This window comes from Dermacentor variabilis, chromosome 2 (assembly GCF_050947875.1).
Source record: "Dermacentor variabilis isolate Ectoservices chromosome 2, ASM5094787v1, whole genome shotgun sequence".
Classification (NCBI taxonomy): domain Eukaryota; kingdom Metazoa; phylum Arthropoda; class Arachnida; order Ixodida; family Ixodidae; genus Dermacentor; species Dermacentor variabilis.
This window is the reverse complement of record NC_134569.1, coordinates 143888695-143910238: the sequence shown is the minus strand read 5'-3', so window position 1 is coordinate 143910238 and position 21544 is coordinate 143888695. Positions and strand designations below refer to the sequence as shown.

Genomic DNA, 21544 nt, shown 5'->3' with positions numbered 1-21544 from the left:
GTGGTACTACGTATGTTGCTCTGCGTGTCCTTGTTTCAGTTGCGCTGTTTGAGCATTGTTCTAAAGCATTAGTTCCTCTCGGTTTTTACCTTCTTTTTTCTTAACAGCAAAAGCTTATTTAAGCAGTGTAGTCTTAAATCATAAAGTACGATGAAAGCTACAAGAGATTCCACAGTGAAGAGGTCTTGATTAACTAAGAGCACCTCTGAGCTGAAACTGAATCGAAATCTCACAGCATGAGCATTATTGCGCTTCGCATTTACTGGAACGCAGTTGTTTCGATTGGGAATTGAACCTATAACGTTGTGCTTAGTGACAGAATGCCACAGATGCTGTGAGCATTGTATTCAACATCAAACTACCAGGACAGCTTTCACTGTATGGAGACAGAGACGAGTGATCTCAACTCTCTTCTTTTAATGCAAACAAGCAGCAATTTTTTTTCTTTGCAACTTCCTATACTAGTATTATACTGTATTCTTTCGGCCTGGCTGCAGTGCTACTTGACAGCTGCATCTCACAGAAAAAAGAAGAAAATCCTACGCGCCATTCCCCGCAGCAGCGGCAGAACTTCGCCTGTACATATGTATAGTGCGGTGAGGAAAAAGGCAGATAGAAGTGACGGCTGCAGCACCCGCAGCGTCCAGGCATCTGTGAAACAAGCCTAGGGGAACAACGGCACCACGGAGTTGTGGCCAACAGCGTCCTGGAGCGCGGCCAGACGCAGGTGTGGGAGGTGAGGCCGAGGGGAAGGAGGGCCAGGGGTGGCATCACAGGTTGTCCTTATGCCACACCCAGCGTCTCGAGGTGTGGTCAAAGGCATGTGTTGTCCATTGCTGCTGCAACAGCTGGTACCGCTCCACGCTCAAGTAGAGTGGCTTCCCTCGCCTGCGTGCATGCGTGCCACACCCAAAACATTTTGAATCAACATTTTGATTCAAATCGGGCCCTATTAAATGGGAGGGAAAAGATAAGAGACATGAGAAGGGCAGCATGGTCCAAACAGTTGAATTTGGAGCCTTCAAGTACGGTTGAGCTTAGACATAACCAAGTGGGCTACGTGAGACACCCGGTGCGTCCTTATGTGCCCCGACCACTGCAATGTCGCAAGAGCCTAAAGCTAGGCCATGTCAGCACTGTCTGCACAGGCCAGATGGCGTGCCTCCACTGTGCCAGTAGCGATGACATATCTTCATGCACAGTAAAAGAAATCAAATGCTCGATTGCGATGGACCAAGGACTGTCCAAGGGTTGTCCAAGGATTGTCCTAAACAGAAAAATGAGATAAACATACTGAAGCAAATGAGTAAGACAAGTATGTCTCACAAACATGCGGCAGTGTCAGTGCAACAACAGAGAAGACTATCTCGTTGTCAACGTGGACAAGCTGTAAGTCCGAACGAGAGCTCCCTGGCTCCAATTCGCAGGTTCACCAGAAGGTAGTTGATCGACATCGATAGATCTCTCCGAACCATTGCTTCAAGCGAGCCCTGAAAGCCCGGAACCTAATGTATGGCCACACTTGCTGCCGTGCACATGGGCCTTAGACTGTCAGCGCGAGCAAGGACAGTGCACTGAAAAATCACCATGGTATTCTGCCATCAAAGCCATGCTGCGACAAATAATCGATGCCCTGCAGCTGCTACTGTCTGGTTTAAGTACGCCAGTTGCGCTAACACCAGCAAAAATTGTGAGAGCTATAGACAGTCTTCTAGCTGCGCTGCAGTAACTTCTACCTTTGCCCGCAAAGATGATGGGTGTGCCGTTAAAGTGCACACGTACGCGTTGCACAGAAACAGTATGCTGTGGAGCCCTCACCAACATCCTATTCACCATACCACCACCCTCCTTCCTCTTCACATTCTCTGTCGTTCCCCCGAACCCCTTCCCAAGCATGGAGTAGCAGGCTGGAGGCACTTCACTCAGGCCGACTACTCCACCTTTCTGCAATTAAAAATTATCTCTCTAGACATAACCAAGCCATCAAGGCATACTTGCAGCAAAAAGTTTGTTAAATCCCACACTTGTGACATCAACATTTCTATATTTCAACAGCAAAAATTCCTTCACAGGATTCTGAAGCCTTACCAGCACCTACTGCTAGGGGGCCACCACCGTATGGTGCCATGCATGCATGTAATGGTAACAAAGAACGCCGCAAGTGGAAGAAGAGGCAGAGAAGGGCAAGGCAAAGGATGGAGTAGTAGTGGGTCAGGGGAATAGTTAGATTTTGGAACAGCTGAAATTTGGGTGTGTCGTGTACTGCTTCAAGCCCATTCAAGGCGCTGGACTCCCGTTACAATATGTGTATATAATGTATGTGTATCAAATGTACAATGTGATTTGTACAGGCTTTGATGCTAACATGTTTGTTTACAATTGTGTACTAGGTCACAATTGCGAGATCACAGTAATTTCGCATGTGATATTCATTCCCTTTCATGACATCACTGATACAACACACCTTCCTTTCATCACTGCCACATCGTTTTCGTGGTAAGCTCATCGTTACTGTTCCAAAAGGCCATTTGAACCTTTTTGGAGCATATCTGTGAGATCATGGGAATGAATGGGAAGCACCAAATGTGGTTTCCATATAGGCAGAACAAATGGCAATGCAGTGCATGCCATTATCTGCTAGGCAGCTGTCATTTTTTGCTGCTTACATGGAACATTCACATGCAAAAGGATGCGTGAAAATGATAAGGTCATAGTAGGGCGATGTTTTCATTTCTGCTTGTCACAGACGCTCCAGGTACATGCATGTGCCAGGCATGGAATCGGTTAACTCAAAATTGTGGAACAAGACTGTTTCAGTAAACCTTAAAAAAAGGATCTGGCATTCAATGGGAGCAAGATAATGAAACTAAAAAAGTTTGTTATAACATGGATTTTGCTAACTCACATATGTTGTATTGAGGTTTAGCCGCAGAGGCATTTTGTATACCTAGTTATGACCAATGACAAAACAATATATTTACAAAATTTGTAACTCATTCTACACTACACGTATAAACTGCATGTATATACACATACAGCTGCAAATGCTGGCTAAATTTATGTCAAAACACTACACAAGGGCATGGCAAGGTGCCATTTGCACAGACCACAAGTCACCTGCAGCAACACCGGGCGAATGTGCACCCATGGTCTACATTCGTGTGTTTTCTTTAACAGAGTAAAGCACCGTACATTGCCCTTCCTTTTTACAAGCAATTCGAACTGCAAAACAAAGAATGCAACCTCCTGCAGCTGCAATGTTCTCCACAATGAAGTCATTTTTCCTGTCACAAAGACTGACATTGTGGAGTTGCTAGGATAACTTCACTGTCTAGGTTGTTTCACACTCACTTGAGGTCTCTGTCCTCTTCACCAAAGCTGTCGAGGTAGACGGAGCCCCAGAGGCAGGCCCGCTTGCCTCGTATCACAATCACTGTCGACGAGTTCACCGCCAAGTAGATGGCTGTGCCCGCGCCGCAGTTAATGGAGTGCTGCACAGCGCAGGAAACAGAATATGCAGACAAATAAGCCATTTAACTTGCACTCAAAACCACACAGAGAACAAAAGAAAAACACAAGAAACTACGCTGTAGTACAAAGCGCCCATGGTAATGCCAAATGGCCACAATGAACGTAGTGACACTGCTTCTAGGGCCTTGACATGCAATCTGCGTACTGTTAAACTTTCAAAACAAACTAAATGTTTTAGGTACTATATGTAGAGCCCTGTTAATAGGTGACAGGGAAAATGCATGCCCATACATTTTTACTGATCATAATGTTGCCTAACTCCAGTACCAGTAATGCGAACAGCACAATACATCTTACAACCTTCCATTATGATCCCATGAAGGACCTAGTAGTATAAGAAGTGCATCAGCCTGCACGGGCAAAGGAAAGTCTGAGTTTGAAATATTTGAAGGCCATTTTTTTTTCTTTTTTTTAATGATGATATATTCAGAACACTAAAAGAACCGACTATAGTACTGGCTTGGACCAAATAATGGCAATAGCGACTGTCTTTGTGAGCTTTGTGCATCCATTCATTTGGTGCTGTGATCTCAGAGCAGTAAAATTACTCAAGGCCGATGTTTCTTCCCTCTCAGTGTCTCGTGTACTTGAGGAAACCTGGCTACTATATATGTCACTCACAACATTATTACTGCAGTGTAATGTAGGCTTTCTTCCTTTTGTAAAATGTTCCCGACTACAAATAAAAATCAAAACAACAATTTTACAATAAGCAGTAATTCTGTATTAAATAAAATCTTTTACTACCATACAAAATATATTTCAAGTCAAGTTTTGAGAGCCAGAATCGCTGCCCACTGGTACATTTGCTGGTGGTGGGCAAATAGTCATGACATTGAATACTTCTAATAGCTTATTTGATTCCATTTACATTTTGCTACTACTACTTGATGTACTCAGGCCTAACGAGCATTATAAATTTACAAATGATGTAGTCAGAAGCTTCTGGACAACAGAAAATCACTGACATGCACTTTTTGATGACAGAAGAATAAATGCATGACACTTGTATGACACATTGTCTGCATTTCGGCTGCCTATAATTTGCAAACGCATATGTAGAGCACCATGGCAAATTTTAGGTTTAATTATCCATTTTTTCAAACAACAAATCTACAAGGAACGAAATATATATAGGTAGAAAAAAGGTAACTGGTTTTGAACAAGTAAAAAGTTCACAACTAGTTAGCGCACTAGCCTTCGTGGAAGGCAACCACGTTTAATGGCAGTGCAACTGGAGGGCACACAAAACAAAAAGAATCGTGGCAGAAACAACAGTGCTGACCAAGGTTCTCCCCAGAAGTGGTCTGCCTACAATACACAACAAGGCAACCTTACATCATCATCATCATCACCACCACCATCATCATCATCATCCTATTTAATGTCCACTGCAGGACGAAGGCCTCTCCCTGCGATCTCCAATTACCCCTGTTCTGCGCCAACTGATTCCAATTAGTACCCGCAAATTTCCTAATTTCGTAGCACCACCTAGTCTTCTGTCCTCGTCTACTGAGCTTCCCCTCCTCTAGGTACCCATTCTGTAATCCCAACGGTCCAACGATTATCTACTCTACGCATTACATGACCTGGTCACCGCCATTTTTTTTCTTTATGTCAATTAGAATGTTGTCTATACCCGTTTGCTCTCTGATCCAAACTGCTCTCTTTCCGTCTCTCAAAGTTATGCCTCGCATTCTTCGTTCCATCGCTCTTTGCACAGTCCTTAACTTGTTCTCAAGCTTCTTTGTCAGTCACCGAGTCTCTGCCCATATGTCAGCACCGGTAAAATACACTGACTGTATAGTACCTTCCTTTTCAATGATAACTGTAAGCGTCCAGTCAGGAGCTCACGATGTCCACCATATGCGATTCAACCCATTTTTATTCTTCTGTGAATGTTTTTCTCATGGTCATGGTTCCCTTTGATTAGTTGACCTAGGTAAACATACTCCTTCACAGACTCTAGAGGCTGACTGGCGATTTTGAATTCTTGTTCCCTTGCCCGGTTACTCATTATCTTTGTTTTCTGCATATTAATGTTCAACCCCACTCTTGCACTCTCTCTGTCATGGTCCTCAATCATTTGCTGTAACTCGCTTGCAGTGTTGCTGAATAGAAAAATGTTATCAGCAAACCAAAGGCTGCTCAGGTATTTGCCGCCAATCCTTACTCCTCAAACTTCACAGTTTAATAGCTTGAATATTTCTTCCAAGCACGCAGTGAATAGCATTGCAGAGATGGTGTCTCCTTGTCTGACTCCTTTCTTTATAGGTATCGTCCTACTTTTCCTGTGTAAAATTAAGGTGGCTGTGGAATCACTGTAGATATTTTCTAAGGTATTTACGTAAGCGGTCTGCACTCCTTGATTATACAATGTCTCTATGAGTGCTGGTATTTCTACTGAATCAAATGCTTTTTTATAATCTATGAAAGCCATATAAAGAGGCTTATTGTACTCTGCGGATTTCTCGATAGCCTGATTAATGAGATGGATGTGATCCATTGTACAGAATCCCTTCCTGAAGCCCGCCTGTTCCCTTGGTTGACTAAAGTCCAGTGTTGCCCTTATCCTATTGGAGATTATTTTGGTAAATATTTTATATAATACTGGGAGTAAGCTAATAGGCCTATAATTTTTCAATGGACCTTACAGAGGGCCTGCTAACCAGACATGTCTTGAACAGCTCGCACAGTGCGCGTTTGTTGTTGCATGCAGTCTAAATACTTCTTCAGATTATGAGGGAACTTTTTTTGCACTTTCCAGGATTTGCCAGGAGTTATCCTAATGTTTTCCAGATCATGTGGGATTCTACGAAAACTATCTAAGCACAACCGCTGTAACCAGTACATCTCATTTATGCCCAAGTGTCAGAAGCCTCAATTTTTTTTTTCTTGATAAACAATAAAACAAGGCTGACAAGCCCGATGCAGACACGCCTCAATGCATGAGAACAGACAAGGGCAACAGAGGGCAGCACGAGTCAACTCACGTGCACAGCCTCGAAGTGCGCCTGCTGGCGACAGCAGCTCTCACGCAGACAGACCAGTGTGCCGCACACGAGGCACACGGACGGGTCCTTGGGCACGCTGTGGCAGTTGCTGCATGCCCGGCTGTGGTAGTACTGGAAGAGCTCGTCATAGCGGCCCGGCAAAGACAGGAGCCGTGGCTGGGCCCAGTTCCACCTCACTGACATCAGGCCCTGTTGTAAGACGAGGAACGCCTTGGAGCATTCTGGCAGACTTAACAGCTAGGGATACTGAAATTGCTGGCTGCTTTCACACTCCTTATAGGGCAGGTTCAGCCAGCGTACTCAACCTAGAACGGAAACGATAAATAACGTCCTCAATAACAAACAAGGAATCTGCCGCGGTTGCCTAATGGCTAGGGGATTGCGTTGCCGAGTTCAAAATTGCAGGTTTCATCCCAGCTTCACCGGCGGCATTCCGAACTGAGCAGAATAGAAGAACGCTCATGTACGGAGCACTGGGTGCATGTTAAAGAACCGTAGGTAGCAAAATTTAATTTCTAGCTCCCCCCCCCCCACTCAAGTCGTGGTTGTCAGGTCATGGTTTTGGCGCGTAAAATACAAGAATTCATTTTAATTTTAACAAATAATAGGGAAACAGACTTGTTTCTTCCCTGTCGACTCCATCTAACGTTATACTTGCCAAGCCTGCCAACATGCACTAACTATCTCAGCAAAATACTCTGTTAATGGTGTAGACCTAGATCCCCCGCAAGAACAGGACCCCGTTTTCCTGTTGCCTACCACACACATTTGGATAACCCCATAAGTTGTATTGCTACGATGACTACATGACCATGGCGCTCTGTTTTCATCATGATATGTGTTGACCGGCGATCAGTGTGGACAACGAATTTCTACCTATTATCTCCGATGGGGATTTTTTCAGCAACCGTGTCATCTCTCGATGCAGAATGAACACAAGAGATCTGATGGTCAGTGATATATATATTGCAACGATAACAAAGAATGCCACAAATGAAAGAAGAGGAAGAGAAGGGCAAGCAGAAGGATAGAGTAGCAGTGGGTAAAGGGAACAGTTGGTTCTTGGGACGGCTGAGATTTGGGTGCCAAACTGCCCTTACAATATTATGACTCTCGCTAGACTTGACATCTGCTCCTTTCAAGTACGCTGTAGTTTCAGGGTAATGCTGGCATTAAACTCAATATTCAGCATGATTAATTGCTAGAAAATATTCTTCCCACTTACCCTAGCAGCCACTGGGACCCCACCAGCAAACTGGTTGAACTCACGGCACCAGGAGCGCAGGAGAACCTGGGGGCTCTCGGTGACCCACGAGACGCCTGCCGCAGCCAACTGGGGAGGCTGGCCCTCGCGGCCTAGTCCCAGAAACAGGCAAAGCATGCCCAGCTCGTCCGCAGGGTCCTGTTGAGAACAGGAGTGCACCAAAAAATGAAGAGCTGCTGCAAATATCCTAGACAACGAGCTCTCCAGATTAGGAGAAAATGTGAAAGAATATACAGAGGCACACAATTAAGACTGAAAACGAAATTGTTCCTAAGAAAGGCAGTGTTCCATTTTGATAGGGTGCCTCACCTTTGTCAAGGTAGCCTTATCACCCTCAGTGCTTTTAGTGAAGTACAGACGCATCAAAGTGGTATAAACTCTACCCCACACTTCTTTCACATGAAAGGATGACACTTACGTTGTATGATGGTTTGGAAATGCATTGGGATATATTAATTTAAAGTAATGTTGGCCTCAAAATGCCAGGGCTGGTATCATTTACATCATTGTCATGCTGGACACCAAGCGAAGTATGCCAACATCATGCAGCAGTAAGACTAGCTATGTTGCTCATAAACAAGCAAACTGAAGTGTTACATCTGTTTCTTCTGGCTGAGCTCACTTGTGGCAGCCACAGCAAATGCAGAAATGGAGTTAACCAGTGTATCATGATGTCATGATGCAATCCTCTCCTGGGTACCAAAACTGAAACTGGTTTGTAGGAAAAAAGTATTGTACAGTCGACTCCCGCCATTTTGACCTTGGTTAATTCGACTTGTTGCTTAATTCGAATGCACTGAAAAAGTCTCCTAGCAAGAAACCATACCGTGCTAAGGAAGGAAAACTTGTTTACTTCGAACTCGAAAACGTACCACTTAGATTAATTCTATCCCTACCAACACGCATTGGCACCCTTTCATGCATGCAGTGGTTACTACTAGAAAACACAAAAAATTCAGCAGATGATGCCAGTGCTTCCCAAGGCATGAAGCTCTGTTATATAAATTTATTTTTATATTTAGTGGCAAGCGCTCTTTTTGCTCGTGAAGCACTAAGTTGTTGCTTGTTTTTTTTTTAATTTATTTACTCATACTGTTGGCCTGTCGGCCATTACAGGGTGGGTCAAAGCAGCATTTCAACAATTAGTACAATACATGGTATTACAATGATACACATAGCACAAAAATAAAACAAGTCAATAGCAGTATTTCGGCAATTAGTACAGCACATGACTAAGGCAGTACTATATGAATAGTGTTTTAATAGGTGAACATAAGCGAACAAAAAAGATACATAAGCGAAATATTCTGCAGATACTGCAGTGTAAATAAATGAGGTCATACATCCCCCCCTTGCGTCATGTCAGGCTGAGCCAGTGTTTAAACATGTCAGCACTCGTTCTCTCATGCTAGTTGAATCATGCTCCAAGAGCAAGAAACAAAGACATTACAGACTACTTCAAGCAATAAAAATGAGATCTGAATTTGTTCACTTTGTTGTCGTTTGATAATTCGACTTTTCAGATAATTCAACCAAATCTTGCAGTCCGACAAGGGTTGAACTAACGGAAGTCAACTATGGTACATTATCTAGGCCACAACGAGTTTTCCCGGATCTAGAGGGCTTAGGCATTCATTTATACTGCAAGAAAATAATAAGCTCAAAATGTCATATAAGCTTACTCCTTTAGATGTTCGCAAATGGATGACAAAGCAGCCTTGAAGAAGGTTGCTCCACCAAATGAAACCTTGGCTAACCTTTCCAAGGCACTCCAGCTCGCCTCAACCTTGCTCCTATAGTCTGATTTCCATCATTTTGGCCTTCTCTCTTAACTTTCTATCATGATATAACTTCTAATAGTTCATTTAGGTATAAAGGCAAAAACAGAACTCGCCTGCATGTGATGCGACCTTTGCTTACATGCACGTCACCTTAGAGGAAAAATTGATAATTTGGTAGTTAGTCAGAGTAGCCAGTTCTTACTGACGCAAAATATGTGTGAACTGACAAGTGCAATGCAGCACACCAATAATAGTATATTGCTGCTAGCTATTGGCCACTTTATCAGGACCAACAGCTCGAATGATTGAAATCAGTTGCATGCGAACACACCTGTCAAATGGCGGCTGCACAACCACGACAGACTGCCATAGCAGAGTAGCATCATCAAGTGTAATAAGATCCTATCGTGCCCAGCATGCTGTATGCTTTGGGTGCGAATGAAAGTATGCGAGGGTGAGCCGAGAAATACGGTCACTTGAGGAGCGCTGTCTTCCCGCACGAGCAAAGGGAAAGGGGGAGGGGAGCAAGCTCGTGGTAATGCAATCAAGTGTGCGCAAGGGGGCGGGGAGGGAGTGGGGGGGGTGTCAGGTTGGCGTGTTTCCTTCTCTATCCCACCTGTCATGGTTGAGCGCATACGCAGCCTGCACGTGAGGTAATCTACCATGTGTGCAAGGACTGGGCAAGCCGAGAGGGGATTGCATTATGTGTGCTGTCTTCCCACGCGTTTAGTGCTGGATGGTGCATGATCTTGAGTATTGGAGACGCATTGAAGTGAGAGGCAGATGAAGCATTCACTCCCCGCCGCTGGTGCTTTTCATAATAGCATAAGTCTACTGCAGGCGACACTGTCAGCCGCAGGGGCTGAGTGGACGTGAGAGCGTGGCTTGCTTCACTTCGTACCACCGATGCGAAGATGTCACTGACACGGCGTGAAACCGTATCTTTCGTTGCTGACTCTCAAATTTAACAAAGGAATTTTTTTCTCATCTAAATTTGTTCTTCCTCAAATGCCTGATAATTGGGAAAATCTTGCAGCCCATTTCACGTAAGAAAAATCTATCGGTGACTGTACCTATTTGCATAAAAGTATGAATTTCAATATAATGAAATTTCAATATAATGAAGCAAATTGGCAATTTTACTGACTTCGTTATATCAAGGTTTAACTGTACTAGTAATTGATAATGCGATTTCACACAAATGGCCACCGAAGCTAGTAGAAGCTCTGAACTAACGGCACATTTGACTGGTTCCTACGGTGCTCTGACTCGGTGTGTAGCGATGCGGAGCCCTCTCGAGATTCGAGTCGGAGATGGACTGTCCTCTGAACACTCTGAACTATACTCACGTACGACCTACCATGGCAATGAATGGAAATCTACGGAGGCAGAGTTCGTGCAAGAGCACTCCTGAACAGAGTCCCAAATTCTCATTACGCTAGATTAAGCTAGGGAAGAGAAGACATAAACATTTTGTTTTTACAACAGCAAAATAAGACAATATACACTGTTGAGTGTTCAAGTTAACTTCTGCTTTATCTCTCATGCATTCGGGCAAATTCGAAACTGTTGCACATGGAAGCTACGCTGGTTCAGTATCCGTTACAAGAACCCAAAAGCGCTATGAAATGTTGCCAGACTACTTGGCACTGTAAAATAGTGCTGATGCTCCGCCGCCGTAGTTTCTCCTTCGTTGCAACAGAAAGTAGTTCATGACTATAGAGTGTGGCACTGAATAAACCAGGCAAATGTGTGTTCCAGGCGCTCGATTTCAACCAGCCAAATGTAAAGTGCACCACTGGAGCACTCAAGGGCTCTTCAATGCAACCACTCAAATGCAGCATAGGCATATAGCCAAACTGGCATCATCATAATAAAAAGTGATGGAAGTGGAACCAAAAACATCTCCTAGTCGGCTATTACTCAAGACTGATTAATGGGGTTTTCTGGCAGCAAACAATGGCATGTTGTAGTTGATGGTATCTTTGATTAGATAGGGCAACCAAAATTGTACCAACATCCTATGAAGTGGTGAAAGTGGTACCAAAAACATCCTAGTTGGCTATCACTCAAGTAAATTTCGTTTATCTCTGGTAGTATGCAGATAAACAAAGATGACAAGTCATTTTTTACTCACTGCGGCTGTGGGCAGCTTCTCCTCGAAAAGGTGTGATTGCAGCAGGGCAGCTATGCGCAGGAAGGGTCCACACATGGCCATCACTTGCTTCTCCAGCTGGTGTCCTGTCAACTCCTGACCTCTCTGCCGCTGGTCAACACAAATTTCATGCAGAGGAAGCAAACAGAGCCAAGTTAGTCTTTACCAAACCAGAAGGCACAGGGCAGTCTCTGAAGATTTTCCTACTTGCCGAACTGGTAACTTGGAGTACGCTTTTGAAATGTTTTGACCAAAATGTGCAAGCATAGACAGCATGGCATGTCATCATCTTATAGTGGCTAGAAGAGACAAGATAGGCGATGATATGCATAAGCAATCTCCAGTTCTTCGAATGCTGTCTGCTATACTGTCTGCTTCAGGAAGGCGCACACCCTTGCCTTTGCTACCTATGGGGCCCCGTTGCGCATTACCGCAAATAACCAGGCCACACAGCTACAAATATTCGCAATCATCGCTTTTGCTTCCTTCTTATGAGAAAACTTCCAATGTGCCCATAAAGTTTCTTCCTTTTCCATTTTTATCTTTATTTCCTGGCACACGAATGGGCACCAGTAATAAGAAATAATGGAAAGTGCATTGCTAATAAAACGTCTTAACGTACGCCTATTCTCACACTGGCTTTTTGCAAGCAGAACTGTGCAGACAACCTATGCATGGCCTTACTGATGCAAACAGCGTAGCAGACAATGCTCACACCGAATAACGCTTTGTGCACTTATGCATACCGTCACCTACCTCAGCAACTCTCACCGTTTCAGGTGCTGACATGTCACTCAGTCGAAGTTCGCACATTATGGTTAAAAAATTGCGAGGGTGTACATTCAAACTCCTATTTAGCAACATTAGCAACTCAACAGACGTTCGCTGTTTGGGCGATCTCACCCAAGGATTGTGCATTGCTAGAACTGTTTGCTAAAATACAATTAAACCTCAATATAATGAACTTCAACATAATAAAATTCTCAATATAATGAAGTATTGTACTTTTCATGACCTCTTGTCTATAGAACACCATGTATTTAGAACCTCAATGTATATGATTTCAATATAACGAAATTTCCCTGCCACCACAGAAGACTGCGAGACAACGTGTATGCACATAGTCAAACGATTGAATTAAAAGCGGCTGCTAGCAAACAGAACTCTCAAATCACGCACCGCGTGACAAGAGCGACCGCCAAGGTGGAGCCACATCATGTTCAAAGTGCAATAATATCCGATCGCGCCCCATGCATTATGTGCTTTAGGTATGACTGAAACTGTGCAAAGGTGGGACAAGAAAGATGGTGGCTTCACGAGTGCCGCCTTCCCACACAAGCAATGGGAAAGAGGTGGAGGGGAGCAAGTGACGGTAACGTGATCAAATGCATGCGACGAGGGCGGGGCGGAGTGGGGGGTAAGTTGGTGCATGTCTCGATTTTTGGCGCACATCTTGGCCGTGGCTGCACATGGCTGTAAGCACAACTGAGCGCATGTGCACCCGCGCACCCTGCTTTAGATGTACTCCGCCACGTGTGCGTGCAAAGAATGACTGTGCCAAGACAGTATGGCTCCATGTAAGCTGTCTTACCACATGTTCAGTATTGGAGATTGCTTAATCTCGAGATTTGGTTACCCGTTGAAGCGAGAGGCAGCCGAAGCATTCACTCCCCGTTGCCAGCGCTTTTCCTGCTGCCATCCCAGTGCGGGCGATGCTATCAGCCGCGGTGGCCAAATACATGCGAAAGCGTACCTGGTTTTGCTTAATTCATACCGCCGAGAATATATCGTCACTGTATGTGGTGTGAAACCGTACCATTTGTCGCCGACTCCCAACTTTATGAAAATGAATTGTTTTCTCATTCAAATTTGCTTTCTTCAATTACCCGATAATTCGGAAAATTCTGTGGCCTCTTTCTAAGAGAAATCGAACATTGACTGTACTTATTTGCATAAAAGGTTGAATTTCAATAGAATGAAATTTTGATATAATTAAGCAAATTGCCAATTTTACTGACTTCGTTATATCAAGGTTTAACTCTGTTCAAATAAAGAATCACATTTATGAAGTTATGGAGTCTATTGTCCCATAGCAACAAATAGGCTGAAAGGGACACCACAGAGGGGAAGGAACACTCCAGATTAATTTTGATGTTTGGGGGCTCTTTAACATTCCCCAAAATCTAAGCACACAAGTGTCTTTCACATTTCATCCCTACTGGAAATGCAGCCATGGCAGCCAAGCCGAACCCACAACCTCAAGCTCGAGGAAGGGGCTCCACCTGTGTATGGGTTGCACTCTGAACTTGGCAGCCCAAGATTCAGCAAAAAAAATTCCATTCCAACCCTATCGTAATTGTGTTCAGTGCACTGACGTCGCATGCAGGCATCGGTGAGTTTTCACATGCCACCACTAGCTGACAAGAGCTGCACTTTGATTTCCAATGTCCATGGTGCGGCCATGACAGGTTCCTGTGTTCCTCTGTGGTAGTGCGCAAATCACAGGCGCCATGTTTTCATTGTGTGGTTAGTTTTCGCAGCCAGCTCCTTTAGCTCATCTGTCGGGTACCGGGAGTGCACTGAAGAGGAAGCGTTTGATGGCGTACGACGCTGCATTTAAGCTCAAGGTTGCCGTGTACGACGAGGAGAAGAGCAAATTAGAAGCTGGTCACAACTTCAGCGTGTAAATGGTCCTTACACGAGTATGTACAGTAAGTTTGGAAACTTGCTGCCCATGTATTGACTCCTTTGTGTCAACAAACACTGCCAAATGGAACCATCTTCTCACTCCTATTGCCACCATGTCACATGCTTCAAGACTGCCTCAGGGCTGATAGGTAGCAAGCACAGGTTTTGCTACCCCCTTCGGAATGGTGCAATTGGCATTCGCACCCAAGAAGGCCTGCCAACGGTTGGAGGCCCAAGAGTGGCCGGCCAGCGCCAACTTTGCAACCGCCTGTTCTCAGCTTGGCCCATGACTAGGTGGCTTCTAGGGGCACAAGGTGCATGCCATTGTGCACACAGAGGATGATGACCTTGCCCGCTACTTCGCTTCCGGAGCTGTGAGCGGTACCACATAACTGGTCTCGCAACCATTTATGTAACTGATACAATTGAAAGTTCAAAGAAAGGTCAACACTGTCTTGCAAGATGCAATGTGATGTTTTTTTTTTTATGTTATTGTTTATTGCAAGTGTTGTTATGCATTATATTACCCCAGTCCTTTATGCAGTGCCTTCCCTCCTTGAAAGTATCTTTAATAAATACATAAATAATATAAATATGTGAAGAATCCATTTGACTGACTCACCGCATGGGTGTCCATGTCCTCGTCATCAATGTACAGATTGCCTTGCTCAAGTTGCTCAACCAGCAAGCCGAGCACAGAATCTGCAGATTCCAGGGAATTCTGCACATAGATGAAAGAGTGTACAGGGATCAGTTTACAGCAACCAATGAAAATGAACATAATTCGTTTGCGCATTTTGCCCTATCCTATCATCCACTTATATACAGGAGGTTGGCTGCTTGTCAAGCTATACAGAAGGCAGATCTATTCTCAACTTCATCTTTTCTCATATAATAGTATAACATGTAAAGATTAAAATAGTGATGCTTATATGTTTCACAGCAAGTCACAGGCCATGATAGACATAATAGTGGAGGCTCCAGACCAACTTTGGCCCCATTAGGTTCTTTTAAGAGCGTACCTACCAACCTGTAAACTTAAACATTTGTAAAATCCTGCAGACACGACATCGTGAATGAAAGGGGGTGGGGGGGGGGGGGGGACCTAAATCTGAGAATGTGGGCATTTATGTGTTCCACTCACCAGCCCCTACTAACGTTCGTACTAGCCTCCACTCACACTTGTCGAAAGTCACTTACGTTCGTACTTGCATCAACTTACTCACTGGCACTCACTGCCATTCTTAATACCCATGTCTAATCGCACATTTTGTCACTCCCTCACACGTCTGCGAAATCAGAATGCAGAGTTGAGTGGGTGTACTGGTGAGTGAGTATGCTGAGCTACGGCAATCCCAGCTGATACTGATGTGGCTGCTGCACGCTGATTGAGAAATCAATTGAATAAACAAACTTAATGAATGAAATAAGTACATGAGGGATGTGGGAAAACAGAACACATAACAATTCGGGAATTCAAAAGTACCATATTCTAAATGACAATGTTTTTTGGGGAGGCTAAAGGCCGAAGAGGGAATTATGCAAGTTCTAAGGGCATTCTACATACTCATGCTCCTATCACAGAGTCGAACAAGACACCCACTGGTGAGCCGAGGCTTTTCTGCTTGAACTGAGTCCGTGCTACGTGACCAAGATTACAGCTGATCTGCACCAAGGACTGGACGTAGTTGAGTGCATACAGTGACCGAACCAGACACGTGTAGTAAGCTGCAAGAAAAAAGAAACAGAGGTTGGGGGGAGAAGTCAAAGCAGCAGTTTGTCTCTCATTCCCAAACAGCACAATGAAGTAAAAACACAACAGGCAATGATGACAGGAAGAACAAGTTTAAAAATAATGTCTGGCTCATTACCAGCATTTTATTTATTTATTCAATATACCTTACAGGCCCGTAGAATCGGCATTGGGTAAGAAAAGCTTCAAAATATTGCATGGTATAGACAGCATTCATTTATACAAAACATAAGAACACTTTGTCAATAATAGTACAATAAAGAGTAAAGTTTATGCAAAGTTGAATATATTCAAGCAAACAAGCTAAAAAATGAAGACATGAAACCATTCAGACAACACGTTAAAATAAAAAATGGAGCAATAAAGCTCCATAAATTTAGACTTGTTATTTTTTATTTTATGAAACAGGAAGAAATGTACAAATTATTGTTTTCAATCATATCTAACCATATGTCAAATTATCAAACATCATTACCAGTGCCGGAAGACCTATTTCACGTTTCGGCACAGGTCCTGGCACAGGCAAAAAGCCGATTTGGCACAGCAGCAAGCACTTCTGGCACAAGGCCCAATGCACGTGTGCTTACCATATACCATACAAATTTTAACTCATATAGTCGATACATTGTGGAAACGGGTTTGCATAAGGCTTACCCTGCAAGTGCTGTCAGGAAAGGATGCAATGCCCCTTCACACCGTGACGCACAAAGGGCGCCATGGCCGAGTTTGTCAATATGGCGCAGAGAAGGCATCACCGACAGATAGTCAACAAACGTGTGTTTATTAAGCTAGGATGCAACGGCTTCAAAGGCTCATCTCAAGACCAATCAAGTACGTGCACCTGCACTGAACATGACATCATACAATGTGCTCATGTCATGCCATGCGCATTAGAGAGTTTTCGAAAAGGGTTTTATGGCCGTAAAAAAAAAATGTCAGCACAATTGCGCATGCACTAAACGCAAATAGGCTTTTGCGTTTGCGTCAGCGACACTATTTCACCGAAATAGGGCAGCAACCCAAGCTCAATGCAAAAGTTTTGCGTCAACCAACATGGCACCACCCATCGAAGTGCCGGCTCTCGCAGTGTACAACATTCGACCTCATTTGCTAATATCATTCTTAACTACAGTAGAACCCCGCTGTTACGTTCCTCACTGCTGCGTTTTCCCGGCTGCTACGTCGTTTTCATCCGGTCCCGGCATAGCTTCCATAGGATCCAATGTATAAGGAACCCCGCTGTTACGTCGTAGCTGTGAAAACGTTCCCGCATGATACGTCGCAACTTAGCCCCCCGAACCCGCCTGGGCTAAAGTAGGCAACGCTAGCCACCATAGCAACGCGCTCCAACCGCCATTTTGGCTTTTGACGAGTTTTGGCCGGGCTTGGCTATGGAACTGGCTGCAAGAAGCCGCACGCCAGTTCGAGAGGCCGCCATCGAATTGGCGTGCGGCTTCTTGCAGCCAGCTCCATAGCCAAGCCCGGCCAAAACTCGCCAAAAGCCAAAATGGCGGTCACATACGACGACTACGTCGCCGTGGATGTTGTTGTCGGGACGTCAGAGTGTCAGAGCATCGCCGAGATCGTTGGGATCTCGGTCGCGAGTGAAGTCGCAGACTGCGATGCACGAGCCGCATGATGCCGGGGAGTTGCCAAATCGTAGCTTTCGAAAAGCCGTTGCGGCTCTGGACCTCCTCCGCAGGTACGTCGCACCTCACAGCGACGCTGACAGCAATGCGGCCTTCCAGGCTATTGAGAAACGTGTGGTGATTTCTAGCGAGCGAAAGAAACGGCAAGCCACAATTCTGGACTTTTTTTTAGGTCCTAAGCGCACTCTGAGGAAATAAATTGTCTATAGTTGAAGCTGCACTTTTTTTCATTCATTTTCGGAGCTTTCCTCACTGTTGCGTTTTCCCGGCTGTTACGTTTTTTTTCCCCGGTCCGGTGAAAAACGTATGAACGGGGTTCCACTGTATGTCCCACGTGCAATTCTGATCACAGTGGCTCTTTTGCAAAGCCCCACTTTCACCCATAAACATAGAAAAAGCTTACCTTTATCCCTAAAATGTGACATCCTCCTTCGGCAAACTCTGTGGTACCACGAGGGCAGGTACGATGAACACCGAAATAAAGCACCAGCAAGACGGTACACTAGCACCCCATTGTACGTCCGACAGAGAAAAATGCACGAATGACGAACCGGACGACTCCGACGAGCCCTTAAAGCTTCTTACTATACTGTGAGAAGCTCCAGAGACAGACCTCTGCTTTCTTCTATGATGATGATGATAGCGTGCTGTTGGTTTTTATTTCAGTTTTGTGAGCTGTGAAGCATCAATGGAAGGAGGGTTTTGCCTTTATACATGCTTTGGCGCAGGATGGTGCAAAGTGCCGCTATCGGTGCAGTTTGGCGCAATTGGCACTGCTGTTCCGAGACTGCATTGTGACCAGATTCTTAGGCACTAAAAAGGTGGCTTTTAAGCACCTAAAACAAGCACTTACAGCCTGATTTTAGGCACAATAGGGGCTGAAATAGGTGTTATAAACTGTTAGAAAACTAAGGCGAACTTAGTGCATTCAATGTTTACTTGTGAGATCTAAAGGCAGGAACCATATTTTGCAATTCATTGCTTCACAGGGCTTTACTGTGCACATGGGAGGCCACTTATAAATGCAATGCATTTCTTTGCCTAGTCGAAGTTAAGGCAAGAGGATGGACATGCACAAGGGCACGCTTCGTCTCCAAAAATGTTGGCTGATCCAAGAGATCATGCAGCTCGAAAAGCTGCTGGACGTAGTGCAAACACCAGATATAATGTGAATGAAAGTGGCTTGATTGGCTAGTATCAGACATAGTGTCAGCAAACACTGGATGTAGTATGAATTGAGGCAGCCCGTGGCAGCAGGTGATGCACGTGGTTGCAGACATGAGCTCCAACCCCCAACATGTAGTCGTCATGCTGTCACCATCATTTCGTCCTCAAGATTTCATTGCCGCCATGACATTGTGATCATTCTTTCGTTGTCATGTTATCTTTCTGCCGCTTTTACACTGTTGCTATCACTGTGTTGTCACTGTGTTGTCATACTGTTATCATTATGCCATCTTCGAGCTGTCATACTGTCGTCATCACTAGTGTTGACGACGCATCATCATTACAAGTCGTCATGCCACCACAGTTGTCCCATCGCTGTCATTTTGTTGTTGAAATTGCACTGTCATCAAATCATTTTCATCATACATGTGTCGTCGCACTATTGTCCTTATTTTACCTTTGTTATCCCTTTATTGTCAAGCCATCATTGTAATACAATCGTCATAAAAATGTCATTATGCCGCCATCAGAATACCATTGCAACCATTTTAACATTGTCATCCCATTGGCATCATTATAGCATTGGCATCACTGCAGCATTGTCATTTCATGGTCGCCATATCACCGTCATCATACAATTAGCCACTTTGCAGACATTTGTGTCGTCTGCATCTTTCATAAATGCTTTCCGTGGCATAGATAATCATCAAGGATGGTTCTTGCTTTAATTTTGTTAATATGCTAACACTATGAGCAGGCAGAATACTATATTTAATAACCAAACTTTCCCACTGACAATTCTTCCATAAGTGGGGCAGGTGTGAAAAAAAAAATATATATATATATATATATATGCCTGGGAGGGTGCTATACAGTTAATGCAGAAACTGAAATTCGTACCTAATGGATTGAAGTCGACAAATGTTCTGGTAAGAAAAAAGATCTGAATAAAGCATACTTACATATACAGTAAAATCTCATTAATTCAGATTTCACGGGACTGAAAAAATGTCCGAATTAACCGAATGGCGAATTATCGAGGGTATCAAGAAAACAATAAGCAAATGCATACTACGTCAACGCCCTGTTGTTTACTGAATGAATCAGCAAATCCTGTTTCTATCTTGCACAAAAGCAGTACGGAAGCTACAATTCTCATCTTGTGACTGATTAGAACTCCCAGCAGCGAAGGCCTCACGACTTCTTTCACAGCACAGGCGCAGCACACGTCTTCATCTGAGATGCTTTTCACTACCGCGCGCACATTCCGATTATTCTTCCGCCAGTGTCGCCAGGTCACCGCCTATCGAGATGTAGACGGTGCTCTTTGTTCTCGACATTTTCGCCCTGAATAAAAACAAAACTGCTGTTAAACGCAACTGTTGTGGACGAAACCGTGCCGGCTGTAGACGCAATCATGCACGACGACCTTGCGATTCTGAAGGCGTGTGGCCGACGTGCACACCAAGTCAAAACGAAACTACTATTTGCTGCAACCACTGCAGACGAAACTGCCATAGCTATTGACGTGATCATGGATGGCGACTATGCAATGTTGAAGGCATGCAGCCAATGTGCGCACTGAGTCAAAGGAAAACTACAGTTTGCCGCAACCACCACAGATGATACCACAGCCGCTATCAACCCAATCATGTATGGCAACCACGCAGTCGTGAAGGCGCATGGCCAATGCAGTGCTAAGTGTGGCAGTAAATGCAAGAAAGGCTTTAAAGGCACAAATAGACATGACACGTTCTGCCGTTGCTGTCATTCACATATGATTTCCACTGATGACTACGGCGATGCGAGCTCTGCCGCTTCGTTTTGGTAGACGCTAACTCTGTTTTTGATCTGTTGCGGCGCTCCGCACTCGATGACCTCTGAGAGTTGTCCAAATTAACGGATGTGCTGCCAAATGCGTCCTAATTAATGCGAGTTTCATTGCATTAAATAATACATATGCCTGACAGGGCCAGAGGACGAGACCGAATTATCTGATTTTTCAAATTGACAAGGGTCAAATTAACAAGGTTTTACTGTATATGTAAAAGTTACCAGAATAGAAACACACGATTATTATCTCTAGGTTTTAGTGTTCAAAGTAATGCTTTTTCTCACTTGCAGGCTGGAAATGAACACGTAATATTGACGGAATAAAATGGAGTGTTTTTATATTCCTGTACGTTTGATGGCTTCACACGCTATGGGAATCTTGAGTGTTTGCCTGCAAGGACCTCCAGAATTTCTACAAACAGAAAATACAATCCATGCTTCTCGTCTAAGACAGCTTGCACAAACTTTTTCTACAGCTGCTGCCACACGCACAGGATGCAGTAACTTGCATTATGGTGCGGAAGCTGTGTCATGACCCGCAAACTGTTCACAATAACTTTTCAGTAAGCAGCTTTTGTGCATCATTGCAACTTCATTCTTCACAAAGTGTTTCTCTTTCATCGAATACTACAGCACAGGAGCATCTATCTCCTTATACAGTAGAACCTCGTTGATATGATCCCACTTCTCACGATTTCCTGGCGCCAAT

General features: G+C 44.3%; 1 protein-coding gene across 5 annotated transcripts in view; it reads right to left on the bottom strand.

The window, feature by feature from the left end:
* Positions 1-400: 400 nt before the first annotated feature.
* Ubr3 (Ubr3 ubiquitin ligase) overlaps positions 401-21544 on the bottom strand; it is a 164037-nt gene continuing 142893 nt past the window's right edge. For 3 of the 5 annotated variants that reach the window (XM_075682176.1, XM_075682179.1, XM_075682178.1), the window contains 7 exons: positions 16037-16161; positions 15056-15154; positions 11728-11856; positions 7771-7947; positions 6525-6734; positions 3352-3491; positions 401-888 (listed from right to left, as the gene is read on the bottom strand). In XM_075682176.1, the coding sequence (XP_075538291.1) occupies positions 771-888; positions 3352-3491; positions 6525-6734; positions 7771-7947; positions 11728-11856; positions 15056-15154; positions 16037-16161 (998 nt within the window). In that variant the 3' untranslated portion in view covers positions 401-770. The remainder of the gene's footprint in view (positions 889-3351; positions 3492-6524; positions 6735-7770; positions 7948-11727; positions 11857-15055; positions 15155-16036; positions 16162-21544) is intronic. The other 2 variants (XM_075682177.1, XM_075682180.1) reach the window with 1 other exon arrangement.